The sequence below is a fragment of the Acromyrmex echinatior genome, chromosome 2 (genome assembly GCF_024713525.1).
Source record: "Acromyrmex echinatior isolate Ae372 chromosome 2, ASM2471352v2, whole genome shotgun sequence".
Taxonomy (NCBI): Eukaryota; Metazoa; Arthropoda; class Insecta; order Hymenoptera; family Formicidae; genus Acromyrmex; species Acromyrmex echinatior.
In genome coordinates, this window is record NC_141853.1 from 10,295,881 (window position 1) to 10,316,947 (window position 21,067).

At 40.0% G+C, this 21,067-nt stretch overlaps 1 protein-coding gene across 1 annotated transcript; it reads right to left on the minus strand.

The window, feature by feature from the left end:
* Window positions 1-479: 479 nt before the first annotated feature.
* LOC105148090 (uncharacterized) lies at window positions 480-21,067 on the minus strand. Its single transcript, XM_087416664.1, has 3 exons — window positions 18,233-21,067; window positions 13,562-13,690; window positions 480-12,418 (listed from the first exon to the last, which is right to left on the minus strand). The coding sequence occupies exons 1-3, from the start codon at window positions 19,116-19,118 to the stop codon at window positions 8,715-8,717; spliced, it is 4,719 nt and encodes a 1,572-aa protein (XP_087272790.1). The 5' UTR covers window positions 19,119-21,067; the 3' UTR covers window positions 480-8,714.

A 21,067-nucleotide genomic window follows, 5' to 3' on the forward strand; every position in this document is an offset into this window, starting at 1 on the left:
TAATAATAATAATAATAAAAATAATAATATTTACATCAATTTTAATAGTTACAAGAAATTTCATAAAATTGATTTTTAATATTAAATCTTATCAATGACTGCAGATACGACAAAGATATGACTTTTAAAACAATATCTTCTATATGCAAGATACGTACAGAAGGTGTTTGAAGATTGTCGTACATTCTCTTTTACTCGCGAACTTCTCTCGTAAATTGTAAATTCTCAACAAACAAACTGGATCTAAACTAAACAAACAATCGCAAACTCTCTTCAACGAATTGCAAGTAATGTACAATACTAACGGCGCCATTTGTTATTCATTTGCATTTGTTCATCCAATCCAGATTCAGTTTCAGATTAACATATAAATAATAGAAATAAATTGTTTTTTAATATAGTGCAGGAGTTACCAATTCAGTGAGGAAAAGTTGATCGGTATTTTGATAAGGGATGTTTAAAGAAAACCAACTAGTATATAATAGTATAACAATGTATGTATATATATATAATATATATATATATATATAGAGCTGCAGTTTTATTTATATATATACATTTTCTTATGTATAAGTATGTTATTATTAGTATTATCATCTGAGAGTTAATATACATGTAAAATTTTCCTTGCGTATCTCATTGGTTGCCATGGGTGTGTCCTGAATTTAAATGAAAGAACATCATTTATATTCGCGTGCACCGACGTAATCTATCACTCCGTACTGTCTTTTACACGTCTGTTTTTTTTTCTTTTTCTCGTTTTCTCTCTTCTTAACGCAGTACATCAGCTAAGATACTCTGCCGTCTAATATTATTTTCTATGTTCGCCCATTTAATATTCATGGCTTAGCGCGTTTACGTGATTACCTTCGTACATTACAAATGGGGTGCGCAGAAGACTAAACAGCTTGATGGTACGATCGGACGCTTATTTTTCCGCATCCTACTTCGTTTTACTTTTTATTATTTTTTTTTTTTATTACGATTAAATAATCAAGTACTTTTGACACATTGGAAGTATGCTTGCTACCAAAAATCATCGCTTCGCGAGTTCGCTCGTAATTGCTCCACCTTGCCTCTCACAAACATCTATCGTACTTTGTCGCATTTTGCTTTTGATGTCATACCTAGTTATCTCCTTTTTTTTTTATCATCGATTAGAAATGTGCTTTGGGATATTCGTTCACGCGATCTAAATTATTCTGGAGATTCCGAAAATAAATCTCCCCATCATTCAGTATTCAGCCTCTATTCACTTCCGTGACTTTGTTATCCTCTTTGGTATGTATCATCAAGATATTTGGCCAGTCGACGTAATAACATCATGCGTATTATGTGATCTATGCAACTTACATGTCGTCGTAGTTATTACAACTTTTCTCGTGTAAGAATCTCTGATAAAAATTTTCTAACGCTAAAAAGATCACTTTAACGGTCGCAATTTTGAATATCAAATCGATAATCCCACTTTTATATTTATCCTTCGTGTCTATTGCACCTCCGATGTCTTGATAATCGTGAATCCTCGTCTCCGTGGCGAGAATAATTTATCTAGAAAGGCTGCTGTGATATAGGTACAGAAACATGCCGGTCCTTCTAGAATGAAGTATCTAATTCCTATGCGTCATATCCGTCCGGTTGACGGGCTGTCATTTACCTTATTACACTTTTACGTAATATTGCAGAATAATATGCCCACACATTTTAAATGTCCGCGATTATACAGGTCGCTAATCAGTCTAGAATTTAGACTCTAAATGCAAAAGTCTTACGTCCCAAATCCCAAATACGTTCCGCTCGCGCAAATGTGAGACGGAAATTAAATAGGATAGATGAGACGTTAAAAGATGTAAGAAGATGCATCGAGTGACGAGGAGAAAATGTTTCTAACCCTTTAACGTCACGAGCGTCTATAAGATCACTTCGAGAACTTATTTTCTAACATTTTAAAGAAAAACGATTTTAATTTTAATTTCATTATTTGTCCACACTTTAGAGATAAGTAACTTAACAAAGTACAAATAATTAATTTAATGTTAGTATAAGTACTAAGAAAAAATTCTAGTCTTCTCTAAGTAAATTATAAAATTTAAAAAGTTCCAGCGTTAAAGGGTTAACGAACGTGCTCGACAAGCAGGATAATTCGAGCGAGCGTCCTATATATGCCTACAAATTTCACGAATGGCTCAACTATGTTTCCTTTTCGCATTACCGAGTCCCAGGATTTTCTAGAACACAAATAGAAAACCCGATTCCCACACAATTTTTCAAATACTTCACACTTCTCCCGCGCGCAATTATCCTTTGCAAGAAAAAATTTGCAATATCGTAATTTACGATACGACTTCTAATTCAATTATATACGTGTCTCGCCAACCAATCGTAAATTCTAATATCATCTCGCTGTCATACGTTTTTCCTTTCTTTCATTTCCTTTCTTCTTTTAAATTAATTACAGAAATGCATGTATGGCCAGCAAACAGCTCTCAAACAGAACAAGTCACGTAACGTTAAAATAACGTTAAAATGAATTGTGATTGATTGCAAGATGACTTTTAGTAATTACTCTCGAAAAACACATAAAAGTCAATAAAAAATCAAAATGACTTCGTTTTAACGTCATGAAAATTAAAATAATGATTTTCGTTACAAAATTTGACTGTTTATTGACGTTAAGAATGAAGTTATTTTGTCTTTCTCTAATTGACTTGGTATGTCTCTTGAATTTTTTGGAACCATTTTGACGTTGTTTTAATGTCACAGTGATTTGTTTGTGGACTGTTTGAATTAATAATGCGTGCTTCGGATGTTGTGCTTTCCAGATGAAACTTTTGGCACTTGTCCTATTGCTTCTCTTGTATATATTGCGGAGTCGCAAAGTGTTCCAATGTAACGTGCTTTCTTATAAGCGACGCGATCAAAGACACGATGAAAAATTTCGTCTTTAGGGGGGGGGGGTGGATTATTCAATGGGCTCACATACATTCATCTTATACAAAACGCTAACCCTTAACGGTCCGCGTCGCTTTTTATTACGTTAGATATTTTTTAATCTTCCGCGTTCCAATACGCGCAAGACATCGAATTTTTTCGCATCGTATACGTGCATTTCCCTAGACTTTTTCCTTTTGAAAGTACACGTAATACGACGGGCTTATCGGAGCCACGTGTTAAGTGCCATCGATATTAGACCGTTAAGAGCACTCGATACAAAGTAGCCGCTAACATTGTCGATACTACGACTATAATAATCGACAGGGTCTTTTACACGAGTACATGAGGTGGAGTCATAATATAAATACGCATATCTCGCACAGAGTTTTATCGATCGATCACGATAATAAGACATTAATAGATCTATCTTGTACGCTATATAAGAGTGAATGAATGAATGAATGAGTGAACGTGCATATTTCTTGTGAGTGCGCTAAGAAAAAATGTAATAAATGTTCAATTACATACTTTGTGAGGAAAATACCTCGATTTTTCACAGATTCGAGTTCTTCCGCGCGTTCGCAATTACAACTGAACTTCTCGGAAGGCAAATCGATCGATTCAACTTTTTGTAACTTTCTTGATCTCAACATCAAAGCGCGTGATTAATTTTTCATTAATTTTTCTTCTGCTTTTTATTTTGCGGAGTCGATCAAACTTCCGAGAAGTCCGATTAGCGCTTGATGTAAAGAAAAAAAAAAAAAGAAAATCAAAGATTCTCTCTGATCTTCCCTTTAGATTAATTCCACGTGTCCTCCTTGATTATAATTCGCGTCTCTAACATCCCTTACAGAAATTTCATAATGGAAAGTAATGATTAATTACTTATTTTGAATATTAAAACATTACTGTTCAAAACAAGTAATTTTCAGTATTAAATTGAATTTCTGTAAGGGATGAATGTAAATGCATCGCGTTTTCGCCCTGGGGATGCAGAAATGCGATCCCTAAATTATTCCCTCGTAACTGCACGACTTCAACAGTTGCGGAGTTCCACATTGCATTCCTTCGCGTCGTCTTATGCAAAGAACGGAGATCGTCGAGTGTTGAACAAAGTATATATCCTGCGTTAAAGTGCAATTCTCTAATTTCATAAGAAGTACAACAATTATTATCCGAATAGCCTAAATGATACACGACTTATATAGTACTAATCGATTCGCTATTACATCGCTTTGCGTACGCTTGCATTCGCCTTCGAACGAGAGTCGCCGCAAATACTTAAAATACATATATGCGGTTGTTACAAATACCTTTCGAAATCGAAAATCTGTACATTTAAGTACTCTCGTTGAATATTACACGCACGTACGTTAAATTACTCCCTATGTCGCGAACTACCCACGGTATTCGTTTATAGTCAGAACTTTGATAAAGTTTGTTTTTATGAGGAACAGATGGTCTCAAGAGAATCACCCCATGTATATGAAATGTATCATGTTTTACAATGTGCAGACGGGCGTTCATTTATGGTAGATCTTATGTCTCGATAAAATGTCACAGAATACACATACATCTACATATAATATATATATATGTTGTGTATGAAAAGGTCAACAAAGAATATATAAATAATAAAAATTGTTTTTACAAGTAAAGTTCCTCAGAAACTCTTTAACATTAAATAAGAAGTCTACAAATTATTATCTTCACTTATTAAAACAAGAATAACTTTACCAATATCCCATTTCTTACATAACAAGTAATAAAATTTATGATAAGGTACTACATTTGATAACGAAAGCAAATTCGCAGCAAGCAAATCTTTGGTTACAAAATTATTAATGAGAAGTAAAATTTGCGACGAGATGTATCTCTCGATTACCCGAGGGATCGTAGTGTTTCCAGCCGAAAGATTTGACAGATTAAATGTGCGAGACGTGGAAGATGAACGAGTTTAGTGTATCCCAAGAGATATCCTTCGCGTCTTTCGAAGATTCACTTCAAAAAATTACTCAGAAGGTAATCCGGAGAATATTCTCCATTATTAATACTAATATACACTTGGCTTGTACACTTATATAAGTTCGTTCTAATTTTTTTCACTGTAAAATCAATAATTAAGAGACATGTGTTAAGAGCAATCGATTCGTTCGATTAAAATCAATTCATGGAGATTTCATGAATCTCCAATAAGATAAGAAAGTTGCAAGATGGAAAGCAACAACGGGGAAAATAAAAAATATGAAAAACAGAAAGTGATAGTATCATAACAAGAATATTATAATTTTAGTAAACACAATAATACCGCAGAGTCTCTCTATTCACAGAGGATACTTCTTTATAAAATTATCCTTTGGAATAGAACTCGTGACCCGTTTTTCCACACAACTATACTTATAATATTGATTACCACCCTCTAAAAGTAGTATTATAATACGTGGTATAAAAATATCAGGAGCATTAACATTCTAATAATAAGAACATTAAATGTCTCTACGGATCTAAAAGATAATCATCTAATATAGTAAAATTAAAATCTCATAAACGAGTTTTTCTCGTAATCGTTTTCGAATATGGAACAATATCAAAATAATTGCAACAATGGTATAATTAATTTTTGTAACAATGTAACTTTGGTATAAATATGTTAAACACATTATAATCACATTATGCAGGTATATCCTGTGATTGATACGTCACAAATTGAGTTCCCATAAAATGTAGACACAAGACATACGATAAATGAACGGATTCCAATATCGCACGATGCATACATTTTGCGCGTCGCGATAAGATTACTAAAAGTGAAGTATGTTAATTAAGTAAACAGATCGTACCAATACAACGATTCATATTATATTGTCGACACGCAACATTTGTTTTACGCAGAATATACACACCTACCATAATTTATTTATATACCGCCAATGTGTGATGTAGACCGGAGTTACTTCATATATCTACTCAACCTTTTCTCACGAAAAGGTCAGAGTTATTTTCTGTATCCGTGAATTTAGTGAAACGCGTAGAATTCATCGACAAAAGGGAGCTTTATGTATGTATGCTAAGCCCTATATCAACAAAATCGCGAATCAGTTTCGCATATCACTTTCCAATTGAATTCCGCGTTATGCGAGAACTCTCGGTTGTGTTAAATAACACTATAACAGAATCGAACCTAATCGTTATATCTTTTACGCATATATAAATATAAATAATATAATATACAATATATATATAATATATATCAACTGTGTTTATAAATAATAATATAATTTCTATATTCACGATATACGCCGTTCTTAATGCTTCACGTATCACCGTGATAAGTAGCATACTATGTAAAGTTATCATTTGAACAATACATGTGTTAACACTCTCGCGGGAAAATAACAAGTCGAAGAGTGACACCTCCCAACGCTTGTCGCATCGTTACGATCGATTAACATCTACTAAATGGAAATTGTTATCGAATCGCATCCGTCTCATCCTTTCGGTGTGATAAAAACGTTCCACTTGGTTTCTTTTTTAATTCCTATCAAGATCATAAGTTCGCCGTAATTGACTGTCAGACGCGTTTAACATCTCTATCGTAACCTGTCCCTTATAATATCTCAATCACTTAAAAATGTTGCGACATGTACTTTGCTACATCGCGAGTCATTGCAACGATTTGGCACGAAGAAAATAAATAAGTATCTATTTCGTTTTTCCGCTGAGTAAATTGTAATAGGCCGTGCGATTATTCTTCGATCTCATCTTAAAGGGACTACTTGTATGTATTTGGGGGTACGGGCTTCGAAAGTGAAGCGATCAACGGCGAAAGTTGCTACGCTAAAAAAAGGGGTAGATTCGTATGTCCCTATATTGTCTATTCATACTGCATACCATCAAGTCTTCGATAGAATAAGATGATATATGAACGCGAACTATGAGATAATATTCATGAAATCATGGTTGTACTTTCAACGAGTTCCCGATGAAACTGGTACGTCTTCTTAATGTATGTGTGTGTGTGTGTGTGTGTGTGTGTGTGTGTGTGTAAATGCATATAAATGTGTGACTGAAGGATGAGCGCGTCGTAACAAATACCTTTGTCTTCTAGCATCGTAGAGCATTTTGTACTTACTCCCTGTGCGTACATAATACTTGTTCTTAAGAAATTTCGTCACTGTTAAACATCGTCGCTTCTCTACATACCGGTAAACAGATACGTTACGTTAATTTTGGTTTCAATTAACGTCTAATGGGCCCACAGGGTATTTCCCGTTACACGATCCGGGGATTCCCGGCGCGGCGGCCTGTCAATCAAAATGACGCGCTAAGAAATTAACTACTAATTGTAAGGGTGAATCGCAGCTTTCCTTTTTTTTTTTATTTTTGGCGTTTGCGTCTATCTCTTATCGTAGACTAATTTTATACTGACTAGAGGCATCGATACGTCTTAATTTGGCATGAAGCGTATAAGTGACATTCACGAACAGCGTTCTCCGTTTAAGAAGAAAAATTCGAAGCAATTTTACTACAAAATACACAGTAAAATGGGAGAGTAAATTTCTCCTTTCTGGAAAAATTTCGTGAAATATAAATACACGTGGCAGCCATGTTCTCTACGGGAGAGAATTTTACGACATATTTTCTCGTGACAAAATCTTTTCCCACTTTGTCGTCCCGTACAATGCAATTTAACGTTAAGGCGGCTAGAACAACTGTGATTTACAAAGTTTCGTCGCTAAAAACTGAAGATTAATTAACAACTTCGCCAGATCATAAATATGATGGTAATATCTAACACAAAGTACTATCGATATCTTTGTCACAATATCTACAAAGTTGTAGATAGGAACAAATCTAGAACCACAGATCTACGCGATGATATCTACAATATCATAGAAAGTTTGTACAGTATTACAATATTGTGATAACGAGCTGTGTAAAGTGATATAATTCCAACTAATGTTATTATACCGCGATAAAACGTATGGATATATCATGAAGGATAGTCGCATACGTTAGTAACGAAAATAATGTCGAATATTTAATATAAATATAAATCTAGCACAACATGTACACATATATACGTTTTTATTCTATTCTTGATATATACATATATATATATATATATATATATATATATATATATATACATATATATATATATATATATATATATATATATATATTGGTGAAAAGTTCGCAATGCGTGTGTTCCGTGTCTGAAGAACGTTTAAAATTTCGGTACCCACACAGAGACGTTTCTCGTCAGTCTCGTCATCTCTTTAAAAATTCATTTCTCGTACGTTTATCAATCGAAGGAAACAGACTCTTTGGATATGATTTTTTTTGACCAAAATCAGCCGTCGAAAGGTATTGCAACATTGAAACTATGGATAGATAAAAAGTAAAAAAAAATTAGAAAAACGAAGAAGACAAAAGTCGAATTGAAAAAGTTCTATCTGAAAAAGAATTCAGATAGAACTGCATTTTAATCCTTTTTTAGTTATCATTCCTCAAGAAATGTTGCTGTCTTAAGATGACAACGAGTAATTTCTGTCATGTGTGTGTGTGCAGTCACTGGTGGAAAAGACGTGGTGAATCTCTCTACTGTACGCCTTTGTTGTTTACGAATCGCATTAAAATAACTCGTCATAGCAGCGAACGAGTTAATACTTCCCGGACAACATCCACAAGACATCGTAAAGACATTTTATATTCAGGCAAGATTTTTCAGGCGTGTTTCGAACATTTTTCGCAATTATAAATTACTCGTGATCTCTTCAGACATTCATGGCGTAGTATACCGTGTTTGGAGTATTGGCCGGAGCGGACATGAGACTGGTATTGGGATCGACGTAAGAGTTGGACATCAGCAGGACGTGTGACGCCGAGTTCGCCGGACCAAGAGCCGACTGTGGGAAGTCTCGGACGGGCATGCTGGCGGCACCTTCGGGAACTCCGCGTTCTGTTACTGCGCACGTATTAATGACGCGTGGTAATTGCATTACCGTTGCCGAAGACCCGGCGACGGCTGTCACAGTCGCAGCTGACGATGATGACGCCGGGCACGCGAGTGGAGCGATGTTCCCTGACACGGACTGTGCATTGCTGCTACCGTAAGATGTACCCAGAACCGATTCGCAGTTCTTGTTGTTATTAGTCATGATCCCGGTGCATTTTAGGGAAGCGGTGGCAGCGGCCGATATGGACGAGGACGAAGACGACAGGGCGGACGCCGATGCCGAAGACGATGACGAGGACGATGAGGAGGAAGACGACGAGGATGACGATGATGAAAACGATGAAGCGGCCGCGATGGAAATCGTTTGCGTTTGCACGTCCGCAGCGACGGCGACAGCAGTCGCGGTGGTACCAGCGGTAGCGGCACCGCGTGCCAGGTGAGCCGGATACAACGGATAACCATCCTGGTTACTCGCTGGAATACATCTCGAGGGCGCGATCACCGTGTACGAGGATGGTGATTGCTGCGTCGCCATAGGCACGCGGTACGATGCCATTTCGTGATGATGCTGATGCTGATGCTGGTGTTGATGCTGATGCTGATGATGGTGAAATTGCATGGGATGTACCGTCGAGTGAGGAACCGGGGAAAACGCGATGTTGGGCGAGCGGAAGTCTTCAGTTTGATGAGGATGTATGTGCAGGTGTAAGGCCTGCTGGACACTCTGCAACGGTATGGAATTCGGGTTGGAGGCGGATGCGAGTGGTGGCGGTGGCGGAGGCGGGGGCGGGATGGGTGGTGATGCATTTAAATTGGAATGTGACGTCGCGGAACGATTCGTATTGTAATACAACGCCTGTTGCTGATTGGTCTTGTTTAAACGAGGATACGGGTAACGCTCGATGTGGCTGGCGTAGTTCGGAGAAGAATGCGGCGGCAGGATACGCTGTATGTTCTGATACGTGGGATCCGACATGCCGCTGTATGGCACAAAGTACATAGTGCGATAGCACTTGGTACTGACAGCAGGCACGGTACCGCCGGGCATCACGTTACAGTGGTAGTTTGCGATCGTCACCGGTGGGTTGCGACGTTGCATCTTCGACAGAGTGTTGGTGTATATTGCACCCGCGATATCGTCGCCACCGTTGGTTCCTCCGCCGCCGCCGCCGCCACCACCACCACCACCACCACCACCACTACCACCACCGCCACCACCACCCGCGATACGCAGCATGCGTGTGCTCGACAACTGCTGTTGTTCTTGAAAATAGTGATGACCATTTCTGTGCTCGGCGTACAGGTGCGCGGCACCGTCACTGGACGGAGTTCTGACGAACTGCCGCGGTATCGCGTTCTCCAGATAAGTCGTGTGCTCGGAAATACCCTGGATATTCGCTGTTACCGCCGTGCTCTCGGCAATAGTTTGATATATGTCATCGATTTGCTTCTGCATTGTGTTTATGCGATTGATCGTGTTTGTATCCCGCTCGAAGCTCCCCATCGTGGCGTACGCGTCTGTAGGTATGGGAATCGCCTCGTCCACTCCGTCAGCGGTCAACATAGACTTTGCGTCGATCTTGTCGCCGTTTACATCGCAATATATCGGCCATATCGAGCCAGATCTCGCATCATTGTTAGCTGCACCGGCACAAGCCGCTCGTGCTCGATGAATAGCCTCGTTGGTAGCCTCGTATTGCGTTTTGATACCCGTTACCGACGGTCGTCGATTGAACCCATAATCGTTGAGTTCGTCATCTTCCTCTTCCTCTTCATTGTCTGCCTGCGCGTCCTTGCTATCATGATTCTTAATGCCCTTACCGTCATAATTCTCAGATGTATTTATGGCCTTGTCCTCGGAATGGTAGCCATTAATGAACGTGTAACGATCCTCTGGCTCGTTGTAACGGCGTTTTATTCGTTCCATCCTCGACTTGTCCTGCTCGACGAACGCGAGCAACTCGTCAGCCGTATTATCGCCGATGTCGGGTCTACTGCCTATCGGCGTGCATCTCGTCACATCCGGTTGACCGGCATACTTCCTGTCGTCGCCATTCAGAGCTGCTTCTATGTCTTCTAAACTGTACGACGAGTCTGAGTTATAGCTTATCGATTCACGGTTCGAGGATGCCAACATCCTGGAGTCGTTTCGGTAATAGTCGTCCTGGTTGTCAGAACTGTTGACTGTGACACAGGATAACGGTGCCAGACTCGCTAATAATTGCCTTCGCACATCCGAGTTCACCTTCGTCAACGGGTTTTTGGATTGACACTCTTTGGCGAGAAGATTTCTTCCACCCGGGCCTATCCCGAGATCTGGTAGATTCGATTGAATGTTTTTCTTATGCGCAAATAGATCCGTGATCTTCCTGTAGGTAGACTGATTTGGTGGATTGTCCGTCACCAACATCGGCATTCCCATCGAATTATACCCATGCGTGTTCGTGGACGCGCTCGCCGTCGTTGCCATCGCTGCCGCCGCCGCAGCTGCCGTAGTCGTCGTTGCCGCCGTCGCCGCCGTCAAGGAGTTCGATCTCGTCGACACCATCGTTAAAATGGCAGTGGTTTCCGTCGAGGCTACACTCGCCGGCAGCGACTCGCACATAGGCCGTTCCTCACCCAATGGCGACGTTCGTATCGAGAGATCTCCACCGTACTTGGGATCGCTCGCGGAATTCGTATTGTCAGAGCTATCGGTCGTGTCCAGGTTCTCATCGTCCTGATCGACGCACGTGAGTTGCCTGATTCGCTCCTCCAGCGACAGATTTTTTGGCCGCAGATTCTTCTTACGCGTTACCGTGTTGTACTTGCCGATCAGACTACGCCGCAGAGTGTTCCGCTCAATGGATCTCTTGATCGACTCTCTGGACTCGCATTCTGGCGACTCGTAGGAGCCACCAGGGACCGTCGACTTTTTAACCGCATCGAACAGCCGCAGACTCTCGGCGGTAATCAGAAACTTCTGCGCTTCATCCTGAGAGTGTTCCGAGCCGGTCGACGAGTTCACTTTGTTAGCCGGTACCGGCGGTGGCGAGATGAACTTTGGGTTGGGAAAGAGTTGTCTCACCGCGGAATTTGGCTTCAAGCTGTTACTAGCGAGGGACACGTTGCCCAGTTTGAAAACGAGGGACAGCTCTTTCGCGTCCTGCTCGCGCGACTGTTCGCTCGTTGCCGTTTGATCGCTGATGCGTTCCGCTTCCACCGTCGTCGCTACTCTTTTGTCGTTGCCCGTCGAATTTTTGGCGTTTGCATTACCTTCACGATCCTCTGTGACGTCCGAGTCGTTACACCGTGTGGTGAACTGCGCCGCGTTCTCGTGAACGATCGACGAGTCGCCTGTCCCGGGACAAAGCGCCGGATTAAAACCGTTATCCTTTGGGGCATCGCAAACGCTTTTATCTTTATCCGTATCGGATCGCCCGAAGCAATCCTTTCGCTCCTCCTCGCTAATTTCCCGCACGATGCGTCGCTCCGTAACAGTCGTCATCGTTATTGTTTCCACGAGATAACGATGGTGCAGATCTAGGAACAAAGTTACCGTATATTTGAATCAAACGAGAAAAATAAATGCACCGCGAACGCGCAATGAAATTTCGAACGCTTTCGTTTAGTACGCGAGATAACATTTTACCATATAAAATTTTTATCTCGAATATTGCATGCTGCATTGAAAGCGTTAGTTAGATCGATACGTGCACCTCCTCTAATTTACTCGAACTTATCGTCTTCCGCATCTTCATTTATGTCATTTTCGAAATTAATGATCATCGGTTACATAGTTATGAATTATCTATGTAAAAGAAATACTTGCGTTCCGCATTACACAATGCCTCATAATATTTTTTAAAGATCGTTACATGAACTACATCAATATTATAATACTATAATATAACAATAGCTTTATTAAAGTCGCAAGAGATAAAAGATGTTACATACAGATGAGATATTAGAGAGCAGCATTTCAAAAGAAGAAGCATTAACAACGATGCTGCTCTTACAAGCCTCAATCCTTTATTGTAATCAATAAAATTAAAAATGACAATAAAATCAATGATGATGATGATGATAATAATAATAATAATAATAATAATAATGAATGTATGCGAATACAAAAGCTACAGAAAGCTACGTAAAAAAAGACTCTCTTCTTCTAGTTCAACTTAATATAAATAAAAATGATAGAATAATAGATGATAATAAATATAATCAGATACAAAACTTTACATAAATAGAAAGAAGATCATAAACATTGATACATACATTAATATATACAGATATATAAAGATGTAAGAGCTCATAGAATAAATAATGTAATCGGCGATTAAAGAAATTATTAACTGAGGCTTAAAGAATACAATACTTAAGATGGATATAATATATTCACTTATATACGAGAAGCAACTAATCTGAAAGTACAAACAGAGAAAGAAGAATGAATATCAATAGGTAATGAGTTAAAGTAGTTTACAGCAAAATATGAAAAGGCAGCCTGAAAGTTGTGAAGAGGGTAAGAGGATTATAGTAAGGATTGAAAGCATGTAGCGTTTTCCTGTTTTAGATGCAATCGAAGACATAAATAAATGTTTGCCTGCAGAACAGATTGTATTTCTAAAAATAAATCGCAATAAAAATACTCAAGTAATTTGAAATGAAAAAAAGATATACCGGGATGAGATGCCCGATGTTGTTTATCCTGTTTTTCTTGCAAATTTCTCTGACTGCCGTCGTGCACCGTATCCTTGCTGCCCTGCGTATCCTGTTCATTCCCACGATCCTTCGTTTGCGATTCGCATTCTGGAACATAAGAGGCAAGATCGAACTCATACGTCTTAGCTCACGCCTTTACGCAATTATGCGCATTATTATGACTCCATTAAGCACGCGTGTTTATTACATGTTTCAAGACAATAAAGATGATATGTGAAACGTATACTATATATTATAACTCACTAACGATCTTTGGATAATACGAGATCCTTGCAGAATTTGTTACGCAGTGCGTCAAATCTGCCATATTAATGGCCGCGAAAAGCGAAGTCGAGGTGTCTGATACAAATGCCATTTCTGTACTGCAGTATCTCGTTAAGACCTCGCTAGAAACTTTATCTGTTATCAGGTATGTGTATTACGATGTCGTAGCAGATACGCGGAAGAGATATATGGTGTGCCAGAAATCGCGTACTTTCCCTTGATTATTGAGATCACTTCTCAGGTAGAGAAAACCAGCCTCTCATTTCCTGGAAATTTCATCGAACGCCATTTTTTTCCCTCTTTTTGATATACATTCATTAACGTGCACTACTTAAGTTGCAAGTGAAAACTTTATCGTGAAAAAATATTAATAGTCCATAAATTAAAATAAATTCGACAATAGATAAAGTCAAATAAATAAATAAAAAACACGTATATAAAGACTGTACGTTCGTCAATCTTCAACTGTTCAATTTTCCTTACGAAATTATGTGAAATCTCAGACAGATTGATTGCATCTACTTCTCATAATGGATTCTGGCTGTACGAGATTTAAATTTTTTTTAAATAAGACCCAATTTTTGTAAATTTTGATACGTATATATTTGATATACATGTATTTTATATTGAAATATTTATATTAAAGAAATGAATATTTTATCTATAAGTAAAAAAAAAGAGTTCTTTTTAAAATAATTTGACGATAGAATTGTGGTATTTCTAAAGGAGAAACTTCTCATTTAAACGTTATCAAAATCGAAGGAGTTTCCTAATTAGAATAGTTATTGGTCTAACCAAGCGATGGCCATCGATGTTTAATGTACTTTCAAAGTCGCACCGTGTGTATCGAGCGATTGACAGCTTGGAATAACTTCTGCAGTTTCTAGTCTAGCACTCCTCTATATCGTAATGCTTTACCATATATCACTTACCGAGTCACAAGAAAACGAAGCTTGTTTTCTGACTTACCAAAGAGTTTGCAGTGGTAAAATATTATATCATGAAATATCGCGATTTCGTGTATTTCAAAAGTTGCGAGAATTAAAAAAGGACTTTTTCCATTAAATATATTTCTTCTTTGATCTTATGCCAAGCAAAGATAATAATTTTGCTTGAGGTCAAAGAAAAAATATGTATTTAATGGAAAAAGTTCGTAAAAGTCTGTTTTACATATAATTTGCTTTGTATAATTTTACTACATATTTGAGTCCAAGCTTGGATGTGATTTATTAAAAAATGTCACATTAGGAGAAGATGCATGTATTTTTCCTTCTCATTCGTATGTATCGCAACCTGTTGCGAATTTTGAAGTACATACGAACAATAAAGATTTTACATTGCGAACTTTTGTGTCGGAGACGTTTCAATAAATCTAATACGTTGTTTCAATGAATTTAATGTATTATACATTGAAAGTTTCTTTAACCCATGTGTGAAATTTATGCGGGGAACTATAAGTTATGTAAAATACAATCCCTAAAAAGTACTTTAAGTATCTTTTATTCTTCTTTTGTTGTAAACTTCGAGATTTTGTAGAACCCCAAACACCTGTGCCTAGTTTAATATGACTCCTAGAAAATTTAGGCATACTATTTCGTAGCATAAAACGCAAACCGTTTAGTTAGAAATATAAGTGTTCTTACCGAGTATCTCCCGGGGAAGTACCGGAGTTACGCTAGGCCGCGCTTCCGGTGAGCGTTGATATACACGAATAAACCTATATTCTATATCTACATACATTGGCATTTTGCGTGACCGCGATTATAGATCCTGATCAGAGTTTTTAATCGATTAATATAATTACGGACGACAGCGTTATACGGATTACCGATGTTTATAAAAATGTTATTTGAATTATTTTCTCTCAGACAGCAACTATGAACTTTCGATACTGATAAAAACACTGAATGCTTCTTTAAAAAAATTTTACGATTCAGTGCCTGTGTTTTAACTATCGTTTAAAAAAAAAAAGCGTTATAAGAAACTGTTACGTCGTAACTATCGAAATAGAATGATTCTGAATATTTATAGATTCAGATATTTTTCTCTTTTAAGCTTCTTCTAAAGAATGCGCATAAAAATCCTGCTATGTTCTTAAACGGTTTACCAACCGTGGCTAGACTCATGAAAAACAATACCATTATTATATTCGCATCCTGTGTGAAGGGATATCGTGGGACTGTTTCTCGGTTATGTGTGAGAAAAGAGCTGAACAACGATGCAATTCTTCTAATTTGCACCTTTCCATTAAAGCTGATAGATTTAACTTCAGATATGTAGCATCATTACTTTCATCATACATGCCATAAGTGTAGCATATAAATTAACATGTTTTTTTTTATTATTCTATTACAATAATAGCAAGTGTAATACGTTATTACGTTCCGAAGTTATTCCTTTTTCGCAAAAGTTCTCTACGAGAACAGTTTTATAAAAAAAGTATACAAAGATTATAATTTTTCAAATATATGTATATAATCGATTTTTAGAAAGAAAAGTATATTTCTCTTGATTTATCAAACAATAATTTTCGTTCGAATTCTATCTAATAACATATCCATGTTTTAAAATTGAACGTCACAGAGAAATATTTTGGGAAAAATATTATATTGTAAATAATAGTGAAAAAGTAATAGATTTAATACGTATGCAGCAAATTGAGCATTTAAAGTATAAATAGTATTAAATTCTATATACATCCGCAATAGGCATAGAGAAAAAGCTTGTTTGAAGCCGAAAAAATTCACTTTGATTCTACAATAAGAGTAATTTTCGAATATTCGAAACAAAATGGATAAATAAAATTCTTCCAAACGAATTTCTCTGTAAAGAATTCACAATCAGATATTGTCAATAGAAATCGTGGACCGTTGTTCAAATAGAAATTAGTGTATAAACTAGTGAAGTGCGAATAGCGCCTAGTTTTCGAGGAAATTATAGACGTAAGAATCGGGATGGAAAGAGGAAGGAACAACATGCAGTCTATCCGTTATGATTTGGTACCGCAAATGATTAATGTTGCGAGTGTTTTAAATGAATATTTTACACGGTTGTTAGATGATAATAACGGACTGCATTAGATTTTCTTTTCTTCTCTAATCAGCAAGGTGGTACGTATCAAAAGTTTTCTGGATGTTAAAGTTTCAAGTATGGTTTACATTGTGTTAAGCTTTTGTGCTACGCGACTGCTCGTTGCAGAATATTATGAAACTATTCTCTTCCTTAACAAGAAGAACATTTGTATGGCTTTTTGGTGTTGCTTTAAATTTATGTAGAGAATTCGTATTCATTTCTCATATTTTTAACATAATTTTAAGTTATTATCTTTATATTATACAATAATGTTTACTATATGTTATTTTTAACATTATTCTTCTTCTTCGTATAACAAAAAGAGATGAAATTTACAAAACAGATAAAAGTCATGCAAATGAACAAAAATAGTAATTAGTTCTTTTGTAAAAATTAAATGTCGCTTAATCAAGTAACGATATTTTTACTAAAATATATTCTTATTCAATTACAGAAGAGATTATGCCTTAATCTTCAATTATCTAAATGAGAATCTGGGAGTTGAAGAGATCTGCTGTTTGCGAGCAGTTAATTCCCTACTGAGGGAATATTTATAGATATAGATATATATAAAGAGCTTCATTAGATTCGAAATCCTCAAGACAAAAGTGCAATATTCAGGCAAAGCAATTTCCGCAATTGCCCAACTATAAATTGCTTCTAATAAAAAAAAATTGGCTTTTCCCCTTCAATATGTTATTAAAGATCGAATTTTGATAATCCACAGATAAATCACGATTTAGAATTAATATAAGACGATTATAAAATAATCGTTTACGTAGGAAAAAATGTCGTTCTAAGAAAATATTTTATTTTTGTTACATACAAAGAATTCATCTTTTTCTTTTCAAATTCTCATGTTAGCAAAATTGCAACATTCAATCGATTTCCGCAATCATCCATCTATAATTGCTTCTAATAAAAAAAATTGGCTTTTCCTTCAATATATTACTGAAGATATTATTGAAGATTGCTTCTTTTGTGTGTGTGTGTGTGTGCGTGTGTGTGCGTGTGCGTGTGTGTGTATGTGTGTGTGTGATAATCGACAGGTAAATTACAACTTAGACTGAATATAACCATAATAGTCCGCATAGGAAAAAACGTCGCTGTAAGAAGGTATTTTAATTTCATTACATACGTAGAGTCCATCTTCGTTCTCCACATACATCGCGAGAGTCGAAGCGAAGAAATGATAGTATTATGGGGACGTTACGGAAGTTACGTCTTCCGTCATCGAGGTATTAATCGAGAAAATAACTAAATTACGTAACAACGCAACTAGAGTCGGCTTACCCGGTGCCTGTTGCTGGTAGTAATTGCACTCCGTGCACGTTGCGGAGGACGCGGACGCGCGGCCACGCTGCCCCGTCTCGTTGGCGATCTCGCTGTCAGAGCACACGTCTTTGTAACCTTCCGGCGGGCTAAGTGTTTCCTGCTGCTGCTGATCGTGCCGCGGCGGCGGCGGTGGCGGCGGAACCACGGTTCCACTCTCTTCCTGGGAATCCGCGGTAGCGGTCTCCTTTGTCCGGCGTCCTTTCGTTGCGTCCTCCGCATCCACTCGTTCGTTCTTCGCGTCCTTCCTTTCCTGGACCGAGGTGGCCGCCGTCGCGGCCACTACCTTCTCCACCTTCCCGTCGACGTTCTCCTCCTCGTCCTCCTCCTCCTCCTCCCGCTCCTCCTCCTCGTCCTCTTCTTCCTCGCCATCGTCGGCCTCCTCCTCATCCTCCTCCTCATCCTCCTCCGTTTGCGTGTCCTCGCGATCCTGCTGACTCTTTCCGCGGGTCCCTCCACCGCGATGATCTCCTCGTACGGCATTTTCGCAGAACGCCTGTTCTACACCCCTCGCCATCTCGCCGTATCTACCGTTGCCGGTGCCGGTGCCGGTGCCGGCGCCGATGCCGAAGTGCAAGTTCAATTCCGCCCGGCACTCCTTGCAGTTACCCAGCCGCATAAATTCGTGCTCCTGGTAGCAGCAGTCACAATCCTCCTCGTAATCGGCGCAGCACTCCTCCTTTATCAGTATTATGTAGTCCGCCGCGAAGAACTCGTTCAGCTTCTCGTTGATCACCACTCGATGCTTCTGAGACTTCGCCTTGGTCTGGCCCGGTTTCTTCAGCAGCGACTTGAGCGTCTTCGCCGCCGGTTCCGCCGGATGTTGTTTGTTGCCGTGTTCCTTCATTGTTGGGGTTTCTTTCTGCTTTCTCTTTTCTTCTTTATCTCTCTTTCTCTTTCTCTCCCTCTCTCTCTCTCTCTCTCTCTCTCTCTCTCTCTCTCTCTCTCTCTTTCCTTTTCACTCTCTCTTTCCGCCCTTCAGTAATGTCATTCACTTATACTGACATGATGTACATCCTTCCATTGTATACTCCCATAGTCCTTGCAGGTCTCGCCCCTTAAGACAATACAGCGAACGCTTTTTTTCCTTTTTCTCTCTCTCTCTCTCTCTCTCTTTCTCTCACTCTGCCCCGTCCTTACCACCGCCACCTGTGCTGTGGCTTCCTACCTATCTCTCGCGCTCGCGTTCCCACGGCGGCGACCCGCGTTACACACTTTCTTGCGCGCGGTCAACGATATCCCACCTGTCTACACGCCGCCGTTATCGTTCATCAACCGTCCGACAACCCCGTCGTTGTTCGCATCGGCCATCGACACGCATGGATCGGCCGACGTTAAGTCATCCTGCCGATGTGCCGCCGCAACATCCCTCCTTCAGCGGCGTGATGATCGATGAACCCCCGCGAAGATCACATGCTTCGACTCGGTTGACTCTCTCTCCCGTGACGATCACCAAGCTACTAATCCTTGATCACCGTCGTCGTTGTCGTCGTTATCGTAGAGGTGCACGTGTTCCTTTTGGTGAACGCGACGTGCGTTCGCGTCTCGCGTTGCGTGCGCGAGGAAGTCAGTCCGGCGAAGGCCGTGCGCCTATTGATCGAGGCATGCTGGAGCTTTTCTTCATCTCGCGAATATAATCGTACCGCTTCTCTGCGTCTACCGATGTTCTCCGACGTTCGCGGATTGTCGCGAGTCGTCGAGACAAAGAGAACGGCCGGCCCGCTCGTGGAAGATCCCTCCGATTACCTTGGTGGGATCTCAAGGTTACTATAATGATAAGTCGCGGCGCGATCACGGTGGTCCATTAAGATCGAAACGATCGCGGACGCGTAAACGATTTCAACGATTCCGCGCCGCGCAGAGGCGAGATTCTCGAGGAGGAGCCTTGAATTTCGTTGCGGCGCGGCCGTCCAAAACGTCGTTGCTTTCCGCTAGACGGATTCCGCGGCGGCGAAGCGGAACGTCGCGAGGATTCCCGACTAGTCGAGTCCAACTGCGGTCGCCGTTTCACTCGCGTTTCCTGCAATTATCCCCGAACGCCTCTATTTTCTCTCTCTCTCTCTCTCTTTCTCTCTCTCTCTCTCTCTTTGTTACTCTCTCGCTCTCTCGTCTCGCCCTCGAGTCCTCGTTTTAGCACCTTTCACGACGCGAATTATAACGTGCGCGCGTAAGCGACCTCTCTCTCTCTCTCTCCCTCCCCCTCTCTCTCTCTCTCTCTCTCTTTCTCCCTTTCGCGACGTCCCCGTTTATCGATTTCGCGTGACGAATGCCGAGAAGACCATCGACGCACGCGACACGACTCCGCGATCGGTCCGTCGCTGCCCGCGACTGCCGTTGTACTACTGCTTTACGAAGCCGATCACTCCGAGCAGGCTTCCCTCCACCGCTGAAGGAATTACGCTCTGGAGTAATGTGAGTTCATCGGTGGGACGGTCGCACGCGACTGTGCTCGCGTTTCTTTTCCCATCCCATCGTCGTCGTCATCGTCGTCGTCGTCGTCTTCGTCGTCGTCGTCGTCGTCGTCGTCGTCGTCGTTGTCGTCGTCGTCGTTGTCGTCGTCGTCGTCGTAGTCGTCGTCGTCGTTCTCGAGGTTCCTCTCGAGCGAAGACGGTCCACGCGAGACAAACACAGGAAGATCAATGAAAACGGAGCAGCCTCGTTTGCTCCGGTCGCACGACTAGTATTCCTCTATGAACGACGCCGGTCAGCGAGCGTGTCGTTCGTGACGCGCCGACCGAGACTGCTACCGTCACTACTGCCGCCACCGCCACCGCCGCCGCCACCGCCGCCGCCGCC

Bases quoted from the DNA above. Each gene is read 5' to 3' on its own strand.
- LOC105148090 (XM_087416664.1), bottom strand. From the start codon at position 19,118: ATGAAGGAACACGGCAACAAACAACATCCGGCGGAACCGGCGGCGAAG. The intron at 13,691-18,232 runs GTAAGCCGACTC...CTTATGTTCCAG, and splicing joins CTACCAGCAACAGGCACCGG to AATGCGAATCGCAAACGAAG. The intron at 12,419-13,561 runs GTATATCTTTTT...CTTTGTTCCTAG, and splicing joins ACATCGGGCATCTCATCCCG to ATCTGCACCATCGTTATCTC.